Source organism: Diospyros lotus, chromosome 2, assembly GCF_014633365.1.
Source record: "Diospyros lotus cultivar Yz01 chromosome 2, ASM1463336v1, whole genome shotgun sequence".
Taxonomy (NCBI): Eukaryota; Viridiplantae; Streptophyta; class Magnoliopsida; order Ericales; family Ebenaceae; genus Diospyros; species Diospyros lotus.
This window is the reverse complement of record NC_068339.1, coordinates 8,541,214-8,566,504: the sequence shown is the minus strand read 5'-3', so window position 1 is coordinate 8,566,504 and position 25,291 is coordinate 8,541,214. Positions and strand designations below refer to the sequence as shown.

At 35.2% G+C, this 25,291-nt stretch overlaps 2 protein-coding genes and 1 long non-coding RNA gene across 9 annotated transcripts; 1 reads left to right on the top strand and 2 right to left on the bottom strand.

The window, feature by feature from the left end:
• Positions 1 to 5,167: 5,167 nt before the first annotated feature.
• Positions 5,168 to 13,715, top strand: LOC127794377 (probable RNA methyltransferase At5g51130). The gene is given in 9 exon segments (XM_052325406.1): positions 5,168 to 5,522; positions 5,720 to 5,834; positions 8,284 to 8,331; positions 10,401 to 10,622; positions 10,625 to 10,661; positions 11,509 to 11,596; positions 11,703 to 11,768; positions 12,713 to 12,781; positions 13,318 to 13,715. Coding segments are annotated over 9 exon segments (885 nt in total). The 5' UTR covers positions 5,168 to 5,372; the 3' UTR covers positions 13,408 to 13,715.
• Positions 9,395 to 12,620, bottom strand: LOC127794379 (uncharacterized). Its single transcript, XR_008021652.1, has 3 exons — positions 12,298 to 12,620; positions 12,127 to 12,231; positions 9,395 to 9,665 (listed from the first exon to the last, which is right to left on the bottom strand). It is a non-coding gene; the product is annotated as an uncharacterized LOC127794379 (long non-coding RNA).
• A 371-nt stretch (positions 13,716 to 14,086) lies between the features above and the next one.
• LOC127794376 (casein kinase 1-like protein 3) lies at positions 14,087 to 21,355 on the bottom strand. 7 transcript variants are annotated; one of them, XR_008021650.1, is made up of 18 exons: positions 21,094 to 21,355; positions 20,969 to 21,009; positions 20,466 to 20,535; positions 20,196 to 20,344; positions 19,836 to 19,931; positions 19,669 to 19,739; positions 19,315 to 19,376; positions 19,172 to 19,235; positions 18,896 to 18,980; positions 18,635 to 18,761; positions 17,773 to 17,855; positions 17,500 to 17,557; positions 16,967 to 17,100; positions 16,655 to 16,843; positions 16,272 to 16,567; positions 15,047 to 15,179; positions 14,607 to 14,677; positions 14,087 to 14,480 (listed from the first exon to the last, which is right to left on the bottom strand). XR_008021650.1 is itself a non-coding variant. In XM_052325405.1 (16 exons), the coding sequence occupies exons 1-14, from the start codon at positions 21,167 to 21,169 to the stop codon at positions 16,664 to 16,666; spliced, it is 1,296 nt and encodes a 431-aa protein (XP_052181365.1). In that variant the 5' UTR covers positions 21,170 to 21,355; the 3' UTR covers positions 14,087 to 15,179; positions 16,538 to 16,567; positions 16,655 to 16,663. The 7 variants fall into 7 exon arrangements, 2 of the variants coding, with proteins under 2 accessions (XP_052181365.1, XP_052181364.1); XR_008021649.1 differs by having other exon boundaries at positions 14,607 to 15,179; XR_008021648.1 differs by having other exon boundaries at positions 14,087 to 14,677.
• Positions 21,356 to 25,291: the final 3,936 nt, after the last annotated feature.

The window sequence follows — 25,291 nt, the reverse complement described above, 5'->3', positions numbered from 1 at the left end:
GCCGTTGAAGAACCCAGATCTGCAAACTGAATCAGTCGCCTCACCATCAAATCTGCAAGTTTGCCTCGCCAGTAAACTAGTTCCACTTTTTCCCCCTGAGCCTCGTCATTAGATCTGCAAGTCGTCTCTCCAATTCTACTTCTTCCCATCACCTCATTGGCGAGATGCCTCTTAGATTGAGTTGCCGTGCCTCGTCAGTTTGCTTGTTTCGCTTCTTCTCGTCACCTCATCGATGAGCAGTCTACTACTAGAAGAATTCCAAAATGAGAAGAGAAGAGATTGTAAAAATAGAAGAGCAAAGACGAGGAGAAGAGGAAATTTGGAAAAATAGGACTCTCGGTACAAAAATAAGACTTTAAAATCTTTGCAAAACTATGAATTTTGAATATGTATTAGACAAAAATACCCCTATTTTTTAGTTAACTCTCTCCATGTTCTTCCTTTTTCTTTTTCAATAGGTCTTTTCTTTTCTCTCTATTACTCTATATATAAAGTACATATATATATATATATTCACCTACAATTTTTTTTCTTTTACTACTCTCTGTAACCTAAATATGTGTATATATTGTTCACGTTCAACGATTGAGTTTAAAAAATATAGGTCTCTCTCCTTCACTCTCAATTATATATATATGTATTATACATGTAATATGCGTTGATGGGAAAAGAGAAAAAGTCAGATGGCGACCATGTACAAAAAAAAAAAAAGAAGAGAAAAACGACCGCAACGATGGCCATGGTGTTGCTGATATATCGATTAAACGATATCGATTAACATTTAACAGATATATGATAAAATATTAAAATTTGAATTTAAATTGAATTAAAATTAATTAATTTGATTCAAATTTTATTCTAAAAGTTTAAATTTTTCATTTAGTTTAAAGACTAATATTCTGTAAATGAAAATCGAAGGAAACAGTAACTGTGAATGTAGTGGTTATTAAGGTATAATTTATTTAGAATAAATTTAGTTAATTACGTTCAATTCGATTATTTTGATAAGAAATAAGATAGGGGTTTATATATAAGAATATTTTAATAATTTTTTTATATTTTAACATATATATGTTACAGATCTCAATTAACCAATAGTATATTGATTAATCGATATCTGTTAACAACTGATATCGATTAACCGACATCTATTAACTGATATCTGTTAATCAATATCTATTAACCAATATCCTTAACAGATATTGTTTAATCGATATATTCCGGTTAAAAATATCAAAATTTTGAATTTGAATTGAACTAACATTAATTAATTTGATTCAACTTTTTTTTTTTATCTTCAGTTCAATTTATTTTGGGTTTCTTAAAAGTTTGAATTTTTCATTTGGCTTGAAAACTAATATTCTGTAAATGAGAATAGAAGGAAACAGTAATCGTGAATGATTAAGGTACCATTTACTTATAACAAATTCAGTTAATTACATTCAATTCGATTATTTTGATAAGAAAGAACACAGAGGGTTTATATACAAAAATATTTGGATAATTTTTTGATATTTTAACAGATATATATTACGGATCTCGATTAACCGATATCTGTTTAATAGATATTTTAACAGATATATTTTTAACAAATATATCATTTAATAGATATCGGTTGTTAACAGATATCAATTAACCAATATGATGTCAGTTAATCGAGATTTGTAACAGATATCTGTTAAAAAATATCAAAATTTATCAAAATATTCTTATATAAAACCCTCTATCTTTTTCTTATTAAAATAATCGAATTGAACGTAATAACTGAGTTTATTCCAAGTAAATGGTACCTTAATAACCACTTCATTCACGATTATTGTTTTCTTCGATTATCATTTACAGAATATTAGTTTTCAAACCAAATGAAAAATTCAAATTTTTAGAATACCCAAATTAAATTGAACTGAAGATAAAACAAATTTTTTTGAATCAAATTAATTAATGTTAATTTAATTCAAATTCAAAATTTTGATATTTTTAACCGATATATCGATTAAACAATATATGTTAAGGATATTGATTAACAGATATCGGTTGTTAACAGATGTCGGTTAATTGATATCGGTTGTTAACAGATATTGGTTAACAAATATATGTTGTTAACAGATGTAGGTTTAATCGATATCAGTTGTTAACAGATATCGATTAACCGATATGCTATTGATTAATTGAGATCTATAACATATATATGTTAAAATATAAAAAAATTATCAAAATATTCTTATATATAAACATTTTATCTTCTTTCTTATCAAAATAATCGAATGGAATGTAATTAACTAAGTTTGTTTTAAGTAAATTATACCTTAATAACCACTCCATTCACCGTTACTGTTTCATTCGATTCTCATTTACAAAATATTGGTCTTCAAACCAAATAAAAAATTTAAACTTTTAGAATACCCAGATTAAATTGAACCAAAGATAAAAAAAATTGAATCAAATTAATTAATCTTAATTCAATTTAAATTCAAAATTTTAATATTTTAACATATATCTGTTAACTGTTAATTGATATCGTTAACTAATATATCAGCAACACCATGGCCGTCATTACGATCGTTTTTCTCTTCTTTTTTTTTTTGTACATGGTCGCCATCTGGCTTTTCTCCTCTCCCATCAACGCAAAAACGCATAGTACACGTATAATACATATATATATACAATTGAGAAAGAAGGAGAGAGACCCACATCTCTTGAACTTAATCGTTGAACGTGAACAATAGATACATATATATTTAGGTTACAGAGAGTGGTAAAAGAAAAAAATGGTAAGTGAATATATATATATATATATGTACTTTATATATAGAGTAATAGAAAGAGAATGAAAGACCTATTGAAAAAGAAAAAGGAAGAACACGGAGAGAGTTAACTAAAAAATAGGGTATTTTTATCTATTACACATTTAAAAGTTATAGTTTTGCAAAGATTTTTAAAGTGTCTTTTTTTGCAAAGTTTTGTACTGAGAGTCCTAGGTTGCGTTCTCTTTGCTATTTTCAAGTTATTTTTAGTTTTCAATTTTCTAAAATAATGAAAACGCGTTCTCTTTACTGTTTTTAAAAATGCATTTTTGAAAACAAAAAAAAAATTGTAAAGAAAACTCAAAACAAAAAAAAAATTGTTTTGAGTGTTTTCATCTAAAACAAACTCAAAACTCAAAATATATTTATTTATTTATTTATTATTATTATAATAAAAAAAATTACAAAATTCATTAATTTTAAAATGTAGATTTTTTAATAATTTATAAACATTAAATATTTTTAATTTACTAAATAATCAAATTTATTGAATAAAATATCATTAAAAATTTATTTTTAAAATTTCAAAAAGAATGCGTTTTCTAATTTTCTGTTTTGAGAAATAGGTTTTCAAATGATAAAGAGAACGTATTTTCAATTTTTAAAAATAGATTAGCAAAACAAAAAATTAAAAATAAATTCAAAACTCAAAATTAAAAATTAAAAAGCAAAAAGAACGCAGCCCTATTTTTCCAAATTTCCCAAGAGAAGGGGGGGAGTAAAACGACACCTTTTAATCAAAACGATGTCGTTCTACTCAGTTTGGGCTGCTAATTTAGATTGATTTTAGCTTTTCCCATAATATTTATATAATTTAAACAATTGACATAAATTTGTGCCAAGCACACAATCTTGTTCAATGCGTTTATTAAGTCCCATTTTTAATAAATGAAAAATGCTACTTGTACATAAATGGTTATAGTTTGAATTACACACATGTGTAAATAATCAAAATACCCCTCATTTAATTACAAATCTACTCTCCATTCCCTTGGTTGTTTGCCTCCTCTATCTCTTTTTCATGGCCACCTTTAGCGATTGTTTGTCATCACTTAGAGCCATCTCACCTTTCGTACACTAATCGCAACTACATCCTCCATCTTTGTGGTAGGAAAGATGCAACAGTAGTCACACACGAGAAACGAGATGGCGACAGGCGATCGCTGGAGGCGATCATAGGAAATAGGGAGAAATGAGATAAGAGGCAAACGACCAAGGGGATGAGGAGTAAATTTATAATGTGTCGACGTTCGGAATTGGTCGACCATAATTCGCTGGCCCGCACTGGTGTAATGAATCCGAGAGGGAGATAATGGGTTATCTGGTCAATTTGTTGATTCGCTAGCCGATTCCTACAAGGTACTCTGATGCTCAAGTAAGTGAACGAGTAAGTAAAAATGCAGAGTATTAGCAAGTTGGCAGGAAAAGCATACCAGGGCTCTCGAAAGAGCTGGTTGATATATGGGAGGAGGAGATGTCCTCCTGCATGTGTTGTACATCTGTAGGTGATGGGACAGAATACCCAGCGTTAACGGGAATACACATGCAGCATCAAGGTGCCGACGTAACCCTCATTAATGTGAATATGATCCGTCATTAATGAGGATGGGATCTAAGGTGAATAAGCGAAAACCCAGACTCGGCTGTAATGATGTTGTTGCAAAAGGCCAGGATGAGACTGATATGGGTCGATCAAATGGGCTGAGAGACTGGGGCCAGATTAGGCCTGCCCCTAGCCCACTAATATTCTCTAGCATATGACCTTCTCATTATACAAGCTGATCGACTAAGCCGACGAGCTGTAAGAGTCGCTGGGAGCTCACTCAAAGCATAGTTAGGAGCTCGCTCAGATAGGCTGACGAGCCCGGGAGCTCGCTTGACCCCGCGATCCGAGCTTGGGCTCCAACAATGTGCAAGCTCGCTTCGACGAATTCAACTAAAAGTCTATCAGGCCTTATGCGATTGGGCCGGCCTGTCAAGTTGAACCCAGCCCATAAGGAGTAGAGTGAGTAATACCCGTAACATAATGAATCATGCTACTTGTACTTCTTGAGCTATAGAAAAAGCTACACACATGCCAAAATGATGAAAATGCTTATTTTTTCTCTATAAATTTATTTCCCCCACCCAATGATCCATGGTCGCCTTTAACAACTGCTCGATGATGAAGGGATGGAGGCATCTAGTGGTTGCTAGAAGTGGCCATGGAAGGGGGGGGGGGGGGGGGGGGGGGGGGGGCGGGCGAAAGAACATGGAAGGGCTTTGCAATTTTGTAAAATGAACAAAAATATTTTGTCATTTTAATTATATTGTATAGTTTGCGCACGTGTGTAGTTGAAAATATAATCTCTATAGTCAGAAGGGCATCGCATCGAACTCTTGTGGGAACTCAAACCCTAGTGAAGCCAATGCTTTAATAAAACCCTGCCTTCTACAAATTCTACTCGTCCCACCGCCCCAAGTGCAGCTGGTGCGTCTTGCTGCACCACCCGCCAAAGCATGGCTGTTTCGTATTCATCGAGCCAAGACGGGTTCTAGTTGATTCCCTAGAGCTCTCTCTCTCTCTAAATGGGGAAAGGCAAAAAAGCCGTAAGAATGGCCCAGAACGAGAACAACAATGGAGAGGCTGAAGGGGATTCCGGTCGACAACGGTCTAAGAAGCAAAAACGCAAAGAAGTCGCCATCTTCGGCAATTACAGGAACTACTATGGCTATCGTGTAAGCTTCCTTTGATGACACACACACACACATGTATGTATATGTGCTTATGCTCGCATATGTAACGTCAGCGTTCAACCGTGTTTAGTTGCTACTTCTTCTTGTTGAATTTGACGTAATTTAAAAGTTTTGTAGTCTCTGTGTCCGATCTTTGTACGTGTTTTGAACTGGTTTTCTATGGATGTTTCTGTTTTCAGGTTGGGCAGGACTTGGACGAAGATCCTAGGTTGAAGGTTTTGAAGAGGGAGTGGTTTGAGGGCAAAGATTGTTTAGACATCGGATGCAACAGTGGCTTGATAACAATTGCAATTGGTAATTGATTTTATGTTAGAATATCAATTTTCAATATTGGTTTCCCAAATGATTTGTGTCTTTAATGCCGTTTGTTAGAAGAGACATGGCTCTGATACCATGCTAGAAAAGATGAAAGGAGAAGTTGGGAGAGAAAACAATGAAATGCATTATATTGTCTTTTTCATTTTATCATGTAGAATGCATACAATGGGCATATATAAGTTGTGTGACTAACCTGAATAGGTAATAAACAAATATGGAAAGATTATAAAGAATATACAAAAAATTTGCAAGACACAAATATTTTTAGAGTATTCTAATAATATTCTCCTAATATTCTAACACCCCCCCTTAAAACTCAAGAAGCTCATAACTTAGCTAACTTGAGCCTGGATGCCAAAAACTCATGAAAGTGTCCTGGTCAATGAAGTAACAACTATACACTGATGTAAACACTAAGAGGGAAAGTGTAAGAAAGTGAAGACAGCAAAATATTGCATTTCTTCATAATGAATATATTAAGGATTCTGGGCCCAATGCAAAAGTGTTGTAGATACAACAAGAAAAAGTTGATTCAATTTGATTTTTGAATACGATTAGAAACCTAGAGGAATCAAGAGCACTGAGGAAACCAATTAGACACTACCAACAAAATGGGTTGGCAAACACAAGAAAAGGGATAAAAAATCAATCAATAGTGATCGATTAATCAATCAGTTTGCAACCAACCCCAAATGGCCAATTGAATGAAACAATCATCAATGTGGGTAACATGACTAAAGGACCAACAAGATTTATGCCAACGTGATTCAAAGCCCGAATTTAGAGACAACCAAGAAATGGGTTCTTTGATGGTTGCAGAAAGAAATCCAATATTTGCAGGAATGACCTAGCAATGATCGGTTAAAGAGGAAATTGACAATGCCAAAATTAGAACACCAATGCTAACCGGACTAGAACAATAGTGAGGACATTAACATGCAGGAATCAAGAGAACAAAAAAAAATCAACAACTGAACCAACCAAAAGCAACAAACTATGGAATCAATGTGTGAAGAAAATTGATTCAAGGTAGCAGGAAAATACAAAGGTCAAGGTGCCAAAATTCACTGAGTTTCAGTTTATGGCACTGTTGTTGGTAAGAAATCAGATGGAACCCCTTGGATCAAAGAAATCAAAGATAGAGACCAAACACAATGGTCAAGAGATCGATTAGAATGATTAATAATCGACTAGTATGTTGACAAAGATGTTGATTGAAAATGGTTGTGAAAAAGCTGCCCCTTCCAAAGATGAGAATAGATGGAACTTCTGTTCTTGAAGAACACCCAAAAACTCATTGGAGAAGCCATGTAGGATGTACTGAATTTTTTGGTAATGAAGAAAATAAGGATCAAAGTTATTGACAGTAAAGAGTTTCATAGGGGGATTGAGATGTTGATGCTACAAATGACTAGTTGTGAATTAACAATCAGAACGGTTGAATCAACCAATTTGATGCAAGGTATCTTATGATATTGGCAAGTTGAACAAACAAACCAAATGAAAAATCATTCAAAGATTGAACTAGGCAATACAGAAATCTTGATCAAATACCAAGAAATGAAGCTTGATTAGATAAAGAGGCTTAGCTCATTGGTGATTGGCTTGCCATTCGGATATGAGATCTATCAATTTAGACTGTCAGAATCTATGTTCTTTGATGGTTGTATTGTCTTTTTGTTTTTATCATGTATAATGCATACAATGGATATATACATAAGTCTGTGACTAACCTAAATAAGTAATAGACAAGTATGAAAGTATTACAAGGAATATACAAAAATTCTGCAGGATGCAGAAAATGTTCTCGGAATATTCTAATAATATTCTAACACTAATTATATGCTTTATTTTTGTACTTATGTTTATAGATAAACCTAATCTTTAATTTTACTAACTATTGCATGAGAAAGTAATTGAGCATGTCTCATAATTTCCCTAGGGTCCTTGGTACCATACTAATTTATGTATTTTACCTTCCTGTATCACGTTTTGCGGAAAGTGCCATACCATGTCCCATACTGCATTCCACGAACCAGGCAACTATGGTTCCAACCTTTCTTTCATCTAATTTATCACATTGAGTTCTTCGATTAGACTTTCCTACATGAGATTGATTGAACCAAAAATGATTTTTGAGTGTGTCTATTTTGCTGCTTTACCAATGGTTCATTTACAATTTACAAATTGTGTGTTTTGGGACCTAAATTCAAATTTAGTCCTCTCTCAGTTGGCAGGTAAGTCAAACTGGTAAATAAGACCATATGCAAGTTGTTTTCATTGCTGATAATACTTGCTTGCTTTTTGACTTGCATATTTGCTATTTGTAACTCTAATGTCAGTGTGTGTTGAATGTAAAGTGTGTGGATTGTTCTGTATCATTTGTATCACAGTGAATAATGTTTCTGTCTTTTATCATGTGCAGCAAAAAAGTTTGGGTGCCATAGAATTCTTGGACTTGACATTGATGGTGGTAAGATTTTTGACTTATGATCTTTCTTCTTGTGGAGCCAATGTTGAAATGTTTCACCTGGATCTTTCTTCATATGACATCATTTCATGTATAACGTTAAGGGACATATATTTGTGCGTGTAAATGTTGTTATTCTAGAATAAATTTTTAATTTATCATGTTTCATTGGCGTGGATTGCGAGAGTGAGCCTTGTTATCTACAGTATGTTTGCTCTTTACTGTTGATAAAAGCTCATAAGTTCGAATTTGTGGGAACCTCCTCTTTGCAAAATAAGGATGAGGCTGTGTACAAAAACAACAGTATCCTGACCCTAGCAAAGCAAAAAGCCTCGTGCATTGGGACAGCCATCCATGAGGATTATACTATATGTAGTGTGGGTGTTTTTACTTTTCTTCAGCTTAAGTAACAACTTTCCTCTTATTTTGTGCCAGTAAGATTTATGCAAAATTGAACTTCAAAAAGAAATGTAGTATTCCAAACATTGGTGCCATTACAACAAACTGTTCTATTGTGTGCTTATTATTGGTTTCTCTTTTTTTTTTTTTTTTGGTTTGGGTGGGGGGTTGGGGGGGCATAATTGAATTCATTATTTTGTTTCTTTTACTGCTATAGATCTATAGTTTGGAATTGTTACCCAATCTTTGGATTGAACTGCCTTTTCTTGGAACATAAAATTGGGCTTGTTACTTGGTAGAGCTATTTTGTACCCAACACAACATCTCCTCTGCCAAAGCAGGGGCAGCCTCCCCTCACCCAAATCCTAAGATACAGAGGCTACTATCACCTTTTCATGGCATATCTTTTGTTATGTGCATTTGGCCTCATGCTATTTCCAATAGAAAAAGGGCCAGTATTTACTGCTTCAAAGCATTGTTCTTTGGTGCTGGAGCTGGGTTCTGCATGAGTTTTGGGAATTTCTTTTTCCTCCCAATTTGCTAGTTGGGAAAGAGGTGGTCCTCCTCCATCCTAGACCTTCAGGTTCCTGGATGTCTGGCTGCATTATGTAATTACTTCAAAGGATCAGCTATGATATAGCTTTGAACTACACATGAAGCTGAGCAACTTAATATAAGCAAAGTAGATTAGACCCCTTTTCTGCTTCTGGCGTTGCCAGATTTTCTATAGAAAATTAAATACGTTTTCTACAAGAATGTGTTTATATATATTTTGTTGCAATAGACTGTGAGACATTTAGGCCTCTTCTGCCAGTGACTTCAATGAACAGGGCATAGGAGTTTGAACAAAACAACTTTCTACAAAGAAAATTCAAGCAAAGTGATTGGGATGGATTTCTGGAAGATGATACCTCAAGGAGAGCATCAGATATCACCACCTGGAATAGAAAAGAAAATTTTGAAATTACCCATCTCCATTTCATAGATGGGAAGTATACAATTAAAATGTTGCATCATAGTAGGGCCCCTAGTTAACGTAATTTGACATGTGTAACACAGATCAATATAATACCAGTAAAAAAGAGTGGCCTGTTCTTACATTGAAGGTAATGTTTAATGATGGAGGCTAAAACTGATCTGAGCATAGAGGACAGGACATGATAGGACAACTTTGGTTTAATTGAAATTGAAATAGGGTTCATTGTGCTGAACCTAAATAGTTGAGAAAATAGTAGTTGAGTTGGATATGTTACTTCAATCTGTCTGATACTATTGAACGGTGTCAAGGTAAGTCTCCTGGACCCAAATTGGGGAAGTGCACAACCGAACAATTGCATGGTAACTGCTGCATATTTTTAGTCCACTGTGGTTCCCTTTTGTGGCACTGTGTAGGTATCTAAATGAGTTCTGGCAATTAGGCTCCTTAGCGCAACTAATCTGCAAGCTACGGTGAAACCAATCACTGTTATCCTTGTTAAGTACTGGATATGTTTGACTCATTGTTTTCCCAAATTAAATTTCGTTCTACCATTCTTTGAAGGAATAAATCCAGGTTGGGTATTAAGAGTTCAATAAGCTTTTTAAAATCGAAGACTATACTTCTGAGTTGAAATTAACTATATGTGATGTTGGTAGGGTACAGAGATAAATCATTGTCTTTGAATTTCTTGCAGATCGGGTTTCAGATGCATACTGGAATCTCAGAAGAACTGCGAGGATGAATATGCATGAGGTACCTCCAAAGGCTTCCAAGTTGGAAGATGCAGAGGGGGCGAGTGGTCAGTTTTCTGAATTACCAAGTGAAGAGACTATGGAGAGTTCAAGGGCTTGTTCACTTCTCCAAGGAAAAAGTCTTGCTGATATAGTCACTTTCCAACGACAAAATTTTGTTCAGAATTGGCAGGCACCGAGGATAAGTACCATACAATTCTTTGGTAAGTTTTATCTTACTTTCCAGCAGTTTCTGTTAGAAGTTAGAACAATTGTTCAACTTAGTAGAGAATATATGCATGTTGAAATTAATTAAAAGATCAGGAAATGTTGAAAATCCCGGATTTTTAAGAAGAATCTGACAAGAAAACTTTAAACTATTTATCATAAGTCCATTTGATACTAAAAAGGAAAAAATCATGGTGGTGATCACCATGTGTCATTTTAGACAGACTAAGTAAAATTCCTAATATGGATGTTTGAGATCCCCGACAACACAAATTGTTTGTCCTGGGATTTTCTTGTGACTTAGAATTTGTTCAATGCCCTGAATCCTGATGTATGTAATAACTGGTTTATTAGTAAACTTTTGGTTGTCCTGTTCCTTTGTATGATAATCATATCTTGAATTGCATTATCTTATATATTTTTTTTCTACATGAATTTTGTTATGGAACATTGTCCAATCAAAGGTGCAAAACCTGAGCTGCAGTTGACGGCCTTTTGTGTCAATCTTAACATGGACTCTGTACCCTAGGTATCCTGAAGCTATCAATTCATTCTTGTGCTTAATCAAAGGAAGACTGAGCTATAATCTACAACTACCTTATGATCCTGAATAAAAAAAAAATACAAATTATAATGGCTATTTTATCTTTGCGTGGCTACTTTTCTTTTTCAGTTGCGTTTTATGTTCTTACTTGAATGACTGAATTATGGTTGTCTTTTAAAACAATTTCACGGAAAACTACTTTTATAATGCTTTGTTATATTTGAGAATCATGCTTAAAGATAGTTTATTTGCGGTTTGTATGGTGCATAGGCTAAATGGCTAATTCATTCTTTTTGCAGCTTGAGTGTTTCAAAATGGATCCATTTGAACTGGGGAGATGATGGATTGATTACTTTATTTGTGAAGGCATGGAAACTTCTCAAACCGGTATTTTCTTTTTTATCTCCATCCCTTGGTTTCTAGAGTGTCTTTCTTCCATTGCATATGTGTTTGCCTATCAATTTGTATATGTTTCCTATTTTTCCTTGAACAGGGCGGCATTCTCATTTTGGAACCCCAACCATGGAACTCATATTACAAAAACCGTCATGTATCTGAGGTAAAATTTTTCTTTCTAGTTTTTGTGTATTTCTTTAGGTGTGGCACATTCTTACCAGTAATGCGGTACATTTCCAGGTTGTGGCATGGGAACTGTTACAGGGTAATGTTAATATGTTTTGTGATATGGAGGGGGTGGGTTTAATTGGTTGATTATTTTAGGTTGTGGTAGGTTTTATCATTATACTCGGATCAAAATTAGTTGGATTGATACTTTATTATTATAGACTTTTTTTTTTTAATTATTTTCTATGTTTTTGTACAACTTAGGCAATGAATAATTCTATGCAAATGAAGTTTGAATTGTACCCAGCCAAAAGAAAAAAAAAAAAAAGGTAAACCCAGTGCACGATGCTTACCTTATGCAGCCTTACCCTATGCCCTCCAAGTCACGATGGAGCAACCTTACCATTGTGCTAAGCCTCACCTTCTCTTGAGTCTCAGTTTGAATGATCATCCACATGCTTTGAAGTAATCAACGATAATAAGAACCCACTTACTGTATCCGTTTTAAGGAGAGCTCGTTTTACCTGCGTGTGGTTGAAACCAAATTGGCACCTCAGCATGCTTTCTTTCTTCTTCCTTCCATGCTCCATTTCATTGTACATCTGAACATGTTGAAAATTTGGAATGGGATAAGGCTAATGTGCTTTGAGAAATTAAAAAACAGTTCGGTGCGACTTTGTCAAATCATATATCATTTCTTTCACGCAAGATCGTAACGTCTGGTGTCTCAAAATTGCATTTTGTTTCAGTAACTATAAATGGTGCTCAACACTTCTCTTTTCCTTTTTCCCTTTATTTTATTTTATTTTATTATTATTATTATTATTATTTTTTTTTTTTATTTTTTTTTTTTGGGGGGGGGGGGGTGTGGCGCTTACCTGACGTTGCATTTATTATAATTTATTTGGCTAAAACATTGACTTCCCACTTGTTTTTCAGGTTGCAAAAACTAATTATCATAAAATTAAGATCCGTCCTGAAGATTTTCAAGCGCTCCTTTTGGACAAGGTATGTTCCTAATTGGGAATGATTACATAAAACTTATCAGAGGGATGCCATAATATTGACATTCTACTAAATTTACATTAACTGGTAGAAATCCACGCAAAATCATTTTTAATTTAGTAAGAATTTACTTAAAAGTCTGGATCTCTGTGCAGGAAATATTATAAAAATAGTTAATATACTTTCTAAGATGGAGAAAAGGGTTGACAAAGTTAAAAATCAAAAAAAAAAAAAAAAGGTTTTAGCTGTCACGAATAAGTTAACCCTGAGAGAGAGTTTTGAACACCTTAAGCCAACATTTTCTCTTAGGATTTTTTTAGTTTGTTTTGCAAAATTCTCCTCTACAAGCATATAGATCTCAGACCTTAGACACGTTTCTATTAAGTTAAATGGTTTAAGTAGGTTAACAGGAAATTTAAAGAGAGTAAATATTGTGGCAAAACTTAAGTAGGTTTCGGAAACGATAAAACACGTGCATTAATTTGCTAGTTGAAACTGTTAAATGATTTAAGTGTGATTGATCATTGATGCGAATGCAGATTGGGTTCAGGATGGCAGAAGACATATCTTCCAGTTTATCCGGCTACAAAGCTGGGTTCGATAGGCAAATTCTGGCCTTTTGGAAGTGATTCATCTGTGCACCTTGCCTTCTTGATGTTTAACATTATGATGCTTGCAGATATATCAAGTCTATAGATGAAATGAGTTGGAAGGCAGCTGATTAGCCCGTGACGGTCCCCCACCCTCACCACACCCCCCAACTGTTGGAAATATGCATGGCGGTTGTTAATGGGGTAAAAAAAAAAAAAATCTACCATTTTGTGTGTAGTATGGAATGTGGGAATAGAAAGGTAATGTGACTTGACTGATGCGCGTGCTCTTTATGTGAAATTTCACCAGGAAGACGGCATATATGTGATCAGTATTTATTTTTTGGCATGTTTACTGGTGATGAATCAACAGCCATGGCACCCGCCAAACAAAATGTATCTCCTGCTTGTGACACGGCCAGAAGCTTCTGGGCTGCTTGTGCTTTAGTTCACCAGTAGTAAGTACTGGACAAAGAAACTGTTTTTAGCAAAGGGCATTTAGCGAGTATAATGGCATGAGAATCCCAACTCTCATTATACGACCTGCACGGGATCGGTATTTGAATTGCTTGCAAACACATTCTCCATTTCTAAGGCGGAATGCGGTTACAATGGAAAACTCAATTTGCATCTTCAAACGCATGCCAGTCCGACAGATTAAAACAAACTCCCAACGTCCCCGTGCATTCATTCGTAAAGCAACGACTGAAAAAAGAAATACAAGCTAAACGTAATATTCTCCTTTCTGAATATGCTTTCCCTCCCCAAGGGGGTAAAAGTTGACAAAGATGAATCCCTGCTGAACGTACCTAGAGAACACTTTCGAGGTGGTGCAAACAAAACGGGGAGCAACACGATGATATACTTAATATTCATATAACTCAAAAGTCATTGCAACGCCATACAAGCAGGGGCAGTCCTGCCGGCCATCCGTTTTTTTAAGGCAGATAATCCAACCAGCAGTTGCTCTCCGTGGGCTAGAGCCACTCCATTTGTCAAGTTACCAACGTGGATCGTGCAATGCAATAATTAGTGATCCATTCAGCTAAATCGTACATCCATCTGTTGCTACTCAATTATCTACCCAGACCCAAAGAGTAAAAGCACTACACCTGTAAAACATAAGGCACACTCAGATCCTCTCGGGTTCCAAAAGTCAACCATCTTATGTCTTAATTGCCACTCACATCCTGTGTGTTCTGCTATTGTCATATCCACAAATATACCTACACACATACATTCAAAAGGAGATATTCATTTTGCCTCGGCTAATCCACGTCCATACTGCAAGCTTCAAAGGATACTAGACCTGAAAACGACAAGCACAAATCAGCTCATATTATTATTTTCCTTGACCCTTTATTTTAAGGGAAATTTCGCAAGTACTGCAACATTATTTTCCGGCATTCCCAATTGAAGCTGTACGGTTCTTTTCCATTACTGGCTCCATCCACTCTACAAAACTGTTGCCCTCTTGACCCTAGTGCCCAAATCCAAGTATTCAATCAAGTTTCTCCAGCTGTGCCACACTATCTTTTATGGTCTAAAGACAGTTCCAAGCTCTGGGCTATAAACTACAACCACATTCTGCCTCTTCTAAATGAAAAGTCTGAACCACATTCTTAAACCCGTGTTAAAATTTAGGTGTTTCATGCTCACTAGTTTATAAACAGTTCACCTGTTCTATCCAATAGAAAGCCCCCTTTTCAAATAGATCTCTGAGCAGGAAATGGTATCAGCCTCGCAAGTCTTCAGAACAAAAAGACAATGATGATACTTTCCCAGGTTCATTGCACCCCAATGAAGACATCCTGCAAATTCCAATGTATAAACTCACAATTGAGCAGCTAGTCAGGACAACTTCACAATACTAATATCATCGATACACTAACAAATTCTTTACAGGTTTCAACAGAATGAACAAATGTTCGAGGCTAATCATGATCAAAAGAATACGTGCAAAGTGAAATCTATTTGGAATAAAAATGCACAATCTTCAAAAGTCATCAATCATGAGTTTAAAGAAGGGGCAAAATATTTTTTATTTATGCAAAACATGAACTGTACCACAAATAAGGGACTTGATCAAATCATCATCAACACCTTATCCTAACTAAGTTTGGGTCAGTGGTAATACGGGACTTGATGCAACTTAAAACGGGTGTTCCTAGCACACAGGACCCCTTTGCAAAGGTCACCTTTCCTTTGCTTCTTTGCAAAGAGGCTGTTTCCACAAAACTCAAATCCATGATTTCCCAGTCATAAAAGAAACCCAGCTACAGTACCAATCAGTAGTCAGGAAGTATCAAAATTATACTTGCAAGAGATACAGGCTCATTGCAGAATAAATGTTTTCAGAGTAACTGATTATAACTACATGAGAAGGAAATAAGGGTACAGTTAACTCATTGCAACGTGCCCCCTTGAGTTTCTAAAAATCAGGTTGTGCTATATAAAAAGAAGGAACAACACACACTACAGCTACCTTGAAAAACCACACATCATTTGAGCAAAGTTATGGACATACATGATAAAAGAAACTCATGTTTGACATTGTGTCATTTTCTTGTGCTTGAGGATTTCTTACAAGCACGCACAATAAAAGACAAGTATATCAAGTGCTTGAGGATTGGTCCTTGTATGCCTAATTAATTTAAATCTGTTTCATATGTCAAGCTCACTTATTTAAAAGAAATAAAGCAGTAGGGTTACAATGTAAATAGCCATAATCAATACCAAGCAAACACTTCAATGAACAAAGTAAGAAAAAAGCAACTGTCACCTGCTGACAGAAAATTTATGGAGAAAACGATTCACACATCATTCATGTTACACAGAACCATATCACACAATTGGTATATAGTTTTCAACATCTATTTACAGCACAGGGACCAATCTCTGACCAGTTTGTGTTGAAGGATCATCCAATGATTTAGTCACCTCAGGAAAGGATAGATAACTACTCAGGCAAGCAGCCTGCCATCCACGAAGGAACTTGGTGATCATATCATAACCTCTTCCTCCATCACCAAAATCTTGTCAACTAACCCACACATGATTTGTGTCTAGTGTTGCCCCGTGAATTAGTAGTTGTCTTGAAATTTATATAAAACAAGCAGTGCACCCATAGGGAAATGACAGGAATTCTAAATCCATGGAACATTCAGACCTTCCTTAGGTGTGTCACTGGACTTAGCAGCTGCAACAAAAAATGAAGAGTGCATGGTGAACAACATTTAAGCAAAGAGCCAAATAGGAGTGAGAATGTATAACCAAATGAAATTACCATATATAATCACTTAGCGGAAGATATACGATGCAAGGATGATATCCAGCTGCTTGAAGGACCTACTTTTTCAGCATTCCCATGAGCGATGTTTGTGCTTTCAGCAGGCAACACAGCCTTTGAGGCTTTTAGTTTTGACATACCTGCAGGAGAGAATGAAGCTGATGGCAGGTCTGTATTGCTCAAAATCTACAAAAAAGAAAAGCATAAACAGTTTAGTGATCCAATCTACAAAGAGCTAAGTGGTAACCAAGCCATGCAAATAAAGAGCAAAGGATATACGTCCATCAAAAACAAAGAGATTAAACTAACATTTCTTTCAAGGGGATTATCCAAGCTCAAATTCCTCCCAGCTGGTGACTTAAACTGCACACGGATGCCAGGACTACCAGCATTGACTGTTCTCATGAGTTCCGTTGCCTCAGCTGAATAAGAAGCATGGTTGCCTACCATTTGATGACAAGCAAGTCATGATACTATCCCAAAAGAAACAATTAACTAACACTCAGTATATAAATAAACATCCATGCCTCTCTTGTACCAACAGAAAACATAAGGTAATATTTCAATCTCAGCCACTCAAAAAACTCAAAATATTAGCTGATCACCACTCACTAAAGCTCCAAAATCTATATAATTCATGTATTTGTTGTGACATTTAAAGAATTCAAACAAGAAGAATCAGCTGTGTCTACATCAATAATCATAGAAAGCAAAATGAACAACTTCAGAGAATGCTTAAATCTTTAACGAGGATATGCTAAATCTTCTTATGGCCATGAAAATGACTCTTGGTACACAGCAACCATCCCACTAGTTCTTGAAGTGGACCAAGAAGATCTAACCTTGATGCTTGTCCAGATCCATTGGTTTTGTTCTACTGTTACCCTCTCCAGGAACTTGCTGTAAAATTTTCCAAATAAATTTAGGTCAGAAGCAAAGAAAAGTGATTAACCATTTCAAATAAAGCAACTACAGACTCAAGCAAATGCAGCTCAGACAAAAATTAAAACCTAAACAAGCATTAAAGCCAAAACCTAGAAAACATTATCAAGTACATTGAATACTATTAGGCAATAAGGCAGAAAATTAGTGTCCCAAGTAATGAGGATACTAACAGATAACTGTGGCTGAGTTCTACTCTTTTGTGCCTGCTGGTACTTTAGGATGGTCCAATCGAATACATAATCAATTGCATATCCTGTCAAAAAACAAAAATTGCCATTTGACTTTGATGTGCAGATATGATGAAAGAATCAAGTATATCATTTACACCTCGCCTTGGTCACTCAGTTATAAATGGACAGCAATATACACAACTGGGAAGTAGAAACATAGCAACAACCATTATTCGCTGGCTCGACACTAAACGAACAGTTAGGGAACAAGGCCTAAATAAAAATCAGTCTGTTCACATTTATATTCATGGTAGTCACAAAGTCCAATGAGCCAATAAGACATTCCTACTAACTGAGTCCAGCCATCCAAAAGAAGTCATTGGAATTATGTATAATATCTTATCATTTTGGTTCATATCAATTCTACAATTCATTGTATACTGGTTCAGGGTAAAACCATAATTTAAGAAACTATAACAGGATTTTTGTTTTTGCCAAATTTTACAGGTCTTGAACTGATTCAGGAATACAACAATTTACAGAAGTATTGCTATTTTCCAAGGAGGGGCCCACAGACAACCATGCTAAAGCAGCATTAAGAAAATATAATTCACCTTCAAAAACAATCAAAATATATTTGGTAAGTGAACAATCAAACAAATTTTACACCTTTCCAGCAGCCAAAAATAACTAAAAAAGAAGAAAAATACTTCTCAAATCCAACAGAAATAATTGAACTAGCACATTCATCAGGGGAGGAGAGAATAAGACATTTGTGCATTTGCATCTTTTAGATGCAGACGTTTGAAGTTTTCTGACCAATGTAATGTACATAGAGTAACTGACACCCAGCAGATAATACCTTCACGACTGAACAACTCTCGAAATAGACGCTTTAAGAATCCATAATCAGGACGCTGATCAAATGTCAATGAATGGCAGTAATGGAAGTAAGAAGCAAACTCCACAGGATGAGACTTACATAATACCTTCAGGAAACAACATACAAGTGAGTTCAATTTGATTTTGGGGACACATAAAAGAGTAAAATAGCATGAAAATGAAAGCCACAAGCAGTGATTCGGGGGATTGGTGACTGACTTGATTAATAGTCAAAGTATACCTCAATGGGAGTTGATAATTTCTTTCCACATATTTTGTCATACTTTTGCTTCTTCGTTGCTGCTTTCAAACCCTGCCATGGGAGGCTATACAGAAATATAAGGAAAATATGAACAAGGACTCCCCAATGCATATGCAAAAATTTATGCTCTCAATTCACTCTTCCGTGATATCTACAATTGCTATATTTACCAGCTTGCTTCTTGACATCCATAAAGAAAAGACCAAAATACAAACAAAAATAAGAAGATGAATAGATTACATAAGAAATTAGTACCTTCCTCTCAAGAAATACAGAAGTACATATCCAAGAGACTCCAAGTCATCCCGCCGACTTTGCTCTGTAGTGAAGCCAGAAAAGGATGGTTGTCAAGTAGCTGACTTCGAACAAGTAAAGCTAAAGAAATATTATATGCATACCAATCCCAAGATGAGTATTACAACTTGCATAACGTGCAGTCCCTGTCAAGTTTTTGTTCTCCCTGTATGAAATTTTTCAAGGACAAAATATTCACTATATAATGTAACAAATTCACATTTAAACAAAAAATAGATTACAAATAAACCACTTTCAGGAAGTGAATATAGACAACACATGGTTAAAAGAAAGTGAGTAGTCAGAAGTACTAGCAACTACCAGGTATCCCACCTAGGATCAAAGAAAATAAATTAAATAAATAATCCAGCAAATAGACCCAGATTGTTGGCATGAATGAACCAATTCCAAAATAAAACATAAAAAAAGATGGGATCAGAATTTAACAGGCAGGATACCTGTATGGAATGTGGCGGTTGGTTGTAGAATCTCGATATCTTTTTGCCAGCCCAAAGTCAATGATGTAAACCTGACAATAAAATATAATAATGAACATATAAGAATCCACAAAAAACATAGATGAAAAGCTGACATTAGAGGCATAATTGAAAAGGATCTGCAATACCTGATTCGCTTTTCGACCAAGACCCATGAGAAAGTTATCAGGTTTAATGTCCCTATGCAAAAACCCTTTAGAGTGTACATACTCTATTCTTGTTATCTGAAGGTAGGGGAGCATGGAGAAATGAGTTACTTTCATGTCAAAATGCAATAATGGAAAAGTGAGATTTTTATAGAAAAAAATCCCAGAAAAGGCATCCAAACAAATTACAATATTGATAGAAGATAATGGCAACAATATATTACTGCTGCGCATGCAAAATAATTCTTATCACTTGATCAGCTAACTTCAAGACTGTTTTCATTTAAAATAATGGCAAAAGATGACAGCAACAAACCATTGAGCATGCAAAATAATTCTCACCATTTGATCAGCTAACATCAATACTGTCTTTAAGGAGAACTTCCGACCACAATATACAAACAGATCTTCTAGACTTGGTCCAAGTAGATCCAGGACAAGTACATTATCTTCCCCATCTATGCCAGACCATTTGATGCCAGGAATGCCACCTACAAGAACACCATAACAAACCCCAAAGAGATAAAGATAAGCCAGATATAACAACTCACTTAGAATTCATACTGATACTGAAATCTTTAAAACAAAGAACTTCTGAATGATTTTGCATACTTCCTCCTTGCAGAATATTGTATATCTTCGCCTCATAGAACAGTTGTGGATGTTTAGTCTTACTGTTTTCCTGCAAAACAAAAAACACAAAACCAAGTTATCCCCATAAAGAAAACACCTCCAATCCAGTAAATATACTGTGGCGAAAGCATGTATCCAAATTACCCAAAAAGGAAAATCAAAATAAAGAAGGGTTTTGCAATGAAGATCGATAATTGGCCTTAATACTAGTACCACCACTCAACTGCGTGCTTAGTCTCCCTAAATCATAAATTGTTCGTATGCTTATGTAGAGCTCATGTATAGCCACACAGACAAATTGAACTGCCACTGAATAAAACGCATATGGAGAAAACAAGGAGAGAAAAAAATTTCTTCACTTTGGTTCTTAGATTCTAACAGAATTAAACAAAACATCAACAATAAGATCTGCTAAGACAAATAAGAGCGAGTCATGTTAACAACTAAGAGGAAAAAAAAGGCAGTAAGATGCGCTGACTCACGATCTTCACAGCAACGATCTCAAACGTATCCACATGAGTAGCTGCCAAAATAAGTCAAAAAAACGAAAAGAAAAATTAGCACCAGATACTCAGCCAAAGCTACATGAAAATATATCAGAACTCACCGAGATAAATTTCTCCGAAAGATCCACTTCCGATCTTCCGCCCTAGCTTGAATTTTCCACCGACGATCCTCTCCATGCTATCAGATCAGCGGATCAAACAAGGAAAGAAGAAAACTAGGGTTTTAAATTCGAAATTGGGAGAAATGACGGCGAAATGATCGGATTAGGTCGATTGGATTGGAGGAAAGTCTTGAATTGGTTTCGAGATCGAGAGAAAGAGACAAGAAGCGGTGCGAGAGAAAGTCAAGTTTAGCGTTGGGAGGCTTTTGAGTGTGGTTGCATCCGGTGTGAGGAGAGGATAAAGTTGCTACGTGGAGCTCATCCACTGGAGGGCATTTTTGGAATTCCGTGTTATTGGCCGCTGGATTGTTGACCCACGGCCGCGAGGGGCAAAATGGGGGCGGCGGAGAACGACAGGCTTGCCTTAGGCCCTGTTTGGAGCCTCGTAATAATGAGTTATTCTTATACATGGTCATTTCGACTGTTCCTAATAAATAAATCCAAAATGCTATCAAGACACTCAGTTATTATATACTTGTGTTATTGTAAAAAAATAAAAAAATATTAATATTATTAAAAATAATAATATAATTAAGGCTTAATACATCTTAAAGTCTCTCAACTATTATAAAATATGACATTGAGTCCTTCACCTAAAAAATCTCAAGATTTAGTTTTTAAATAATTAAAAAAATACATTTTTAGTTCTTGTTGTTTACATCTATTTGTGCGTGACATCAAGGTGCGTGACATAACAAATTTATGTATATAATATTATTAACATTTTGTGTGTTTTAAAATAATTTTATATTAATTTAATTACTGTTAATTGTTGTTCTAAACCCTCCCATAGCCGCGCCATGGTCATGGCCCTCCCTCTCTCTCTATATCTATATATATATATATATTTATATATACTGTACAGACCCACCTCATATCTCTCTCTTTCTCTCTATATATATACTGTAAAATATATCAGACCCACCCCCTCCCATGGCCGTGGCCCTTTCTCTCTCTCTCGCAACTATGGTCGCGTTTATCTCGGCTACCATGGTGGGTGGGTGACGACTACATTCATAGCAGCCATATGTGCGTGTGTGTTTGTGTATATTGGGGGTGGGTGATGGTCACGACCATGGTTGGGTAGATGGGTGATGGCCGCTGCTATGGGTATCTGTAAGTGTGCGTGTGTGTATATATAAATAAATATATATATATCCGTGTAAGTGGGTTTTTAGTGCGTTTAAAATGACCAATTGCAGCTTATATATATATATATATACTAGTGTGTATGTAGGTGCATATGGAGGTGGGTAGCGAGCTTGAATTGGCCGTGAGTTTGTTGTGTAGTGTGTGTGTGTGTTTATAGTGAGTTTTAAAGAATGTGTGTGCATATATATTTTCGCGTGAGTGCAGTGACTGCCATGGCTGCGACCTTGTCTCTCTCTCTTTTTCTCTATATATATACACTCACAGACCCACTCTCTCCCATGGCCGTGGCTAGCATGCTCTCTTCTCTATATATATATATACTGTACAGCCCATCACCCACCCCCAACTAGCTCTCTCTCTCACAACTATGGCCGCGTTCATCGCGACTGTCATGACGGGTGGGTGACGGCTGCATTCATAGCAGCCATATGTGTGCGTGTGTTTGTGTATATTGGGAGGTGGGTGATGGGCGCGACCATGGTTGGGGGGATGGGTGATGGCCACGGCCATGGCGACTGGCAGTGAATGCCATGGCCGCAGCCCTGTGTGTGTTTGTGTACATGTATATATATGTATATATATATATAGAGCCATGTGTGTATATATATATATATGTATATAAATTTGGGACAAACATAACGGAGCCGTTTACTTACATTGACGACAAGGATTAAAAGGTATTTTTTTAATTGTTTAAAGATCGAATCTTAAGGTTTTTTAGATGAGCGACTCAATGTCATATTTTGTAATAATCGGAGAACTTTAAGATGTATTAAGCATATAATTAAATATCCGAATAATTTTTGCAGTACCAGCCGACAGCCACTCAACCGTTATGATTTCTGCTAGGGTTTTGTACTTCTCTCGATAGGATTGCCAAGAGCTTCTCTGCTTCTTCCCTCCGTGTTTAGGATTTCGTCAATGTCTGCATTTATATACGAAGTTCTACGCACCTAAGGTGCAAGGGCTTCACCGACCCACAGCTTCTGTTTGATTCAAATTTATCCCTTTTCGTTACTTGCCAAATCCATCTCAGGATCTCAAAATGAACTCTTATTCACGATGAATTACCTCGTAAACAAGTGTGAGTTTACCCCGGAAAAGGCTATATTGGTTTCAAATTTAAAGTAGCCCTGTCAAGCCAGACTCTGTTTTGGTATTCTTGGAGAACCATGGATTAACCAAAAACGAGAAATTTTATTTGCAACCATATATTTTGCTCTCTGTAACCCACTTTTAATATTTCTAAAATACCCTGAGTTTTATATTTGCTCTTCATTTAAATCTTTGACGCTCAACCACCTATCGTTACTCTTCAAGTGCGTTCACTCACTTTCTCGACCACGATTGCCACAGCCACTTTACTTACCCACAACTATAATTGAACATCGCACAATTATTATTATTCAACACCGAATATTACACAACCATTATTATTTAACACCAAACATTGCTCAGCTCAATTCTTCTTGCCATAACCAATTATTAGTTACTATTAGCAGTTACTATCAGCGATGAAAGATTATTATCCACTATTATTTACGTAGAGTTTGACGAAGAAAATAACGAGTATTCCAGCGAGAAACAACACAATTTACAATATTTATCACTAGTTCAATTACATAATTTACATATACATACACGAGAGATGAATTAAAAAAATAAGATTAATTAAAAAATAAAAAATACGCCTTGAAACCCCAAACCCCGGGATTTGAGGCTGAGAGATGCCCCCGAACCCTAAGGTTTGGGGGATGGGAGATGCCTCGAACCTCGAGATTCTGGGTGTTCAGGGATGCCTTGAACTTCAGGGTTCGGCAAGCACCCCAAATCCATGGATTTGGAAAAAATCAATTCTCTCGAAGTCATGAGTTCAGGAAAAACCATTTTTCCCGAAACTATGAATTCGGGAGAATGCAATTCTCCTGAATTCAATTATTTAACATATTATAAAATTAATATAATATTATACTTCTCCCAAATTCAATTATATAACATATTATATAATTAATATATAATGTTATACTATCAATTCTCTCGAATTCAGGATTCGGGAGAATTGCATTCTCCCAAATATATATAATATATTATATACATATAATAGTATAATAATTTTATATATAAATTATTTCAAATATATATAAATTATTCCGAATCACCCTGACTCGAATTTTTGAATTAATATTATATTTATTTTTTCTTGAATTAATGTTGCTTTAATTTTAATTTTTTGAGTTAAATGCAAATCGTAATAAAATTATGTTTATTTTTATTTATTTAAAATTTATATTAAATCTATGATATTTTGTCATAAATTAAATTAAATCTAACAGTAAATATTAAAATAAAATATTATTACAAATAACTTAATGCATGTTGAAAAGTTATAATTATAATAATATAACAAATAACAACAAATAATTCTAACAAAAAGAAGAAGAAAAAGAAAAAGAAGAGGGGGGTTTGATGTGCGTGGGATATCTTTTTTGAGGGATGGTATTTGAAAGTATATTTGAAATATAAATAATTACAGAAAATAATAAATGTGATTGTGAATAGTAAAATATAATATTTTACTATACACTTATTACAAAAAATAAAAAAATATGGTTACAAGTAAAATTTCCGAAACCAAAACTCTGCCAAATCCTATCGTGCAGTCCCAGGAAGACCCTTTTGCCCAAATTCAAATTTCTCGAGTCTAAAGGCATTTCAAGAACAGATATTGCTAAAATATTATCCATTGCGGCCCCTATTTAAAAATAAAAATAAAAAGTGGAGAACCAAATAATCCCATCTTTCAGTTTCCTTACCAGTTTTCTGCAATCCAAGGAGATGCTTATAGCTGCTATTAAACGTTTTGATGGGCTTCTTTTGTCTGATGTGCGAACTTGTGTGCAACCTAATATTAAAATTTTACGACATGCCGTCGTTGTTGATGAGAATTGTTTGTTAATCAAGATAAGAGAGAGAAAATGTTAGATAT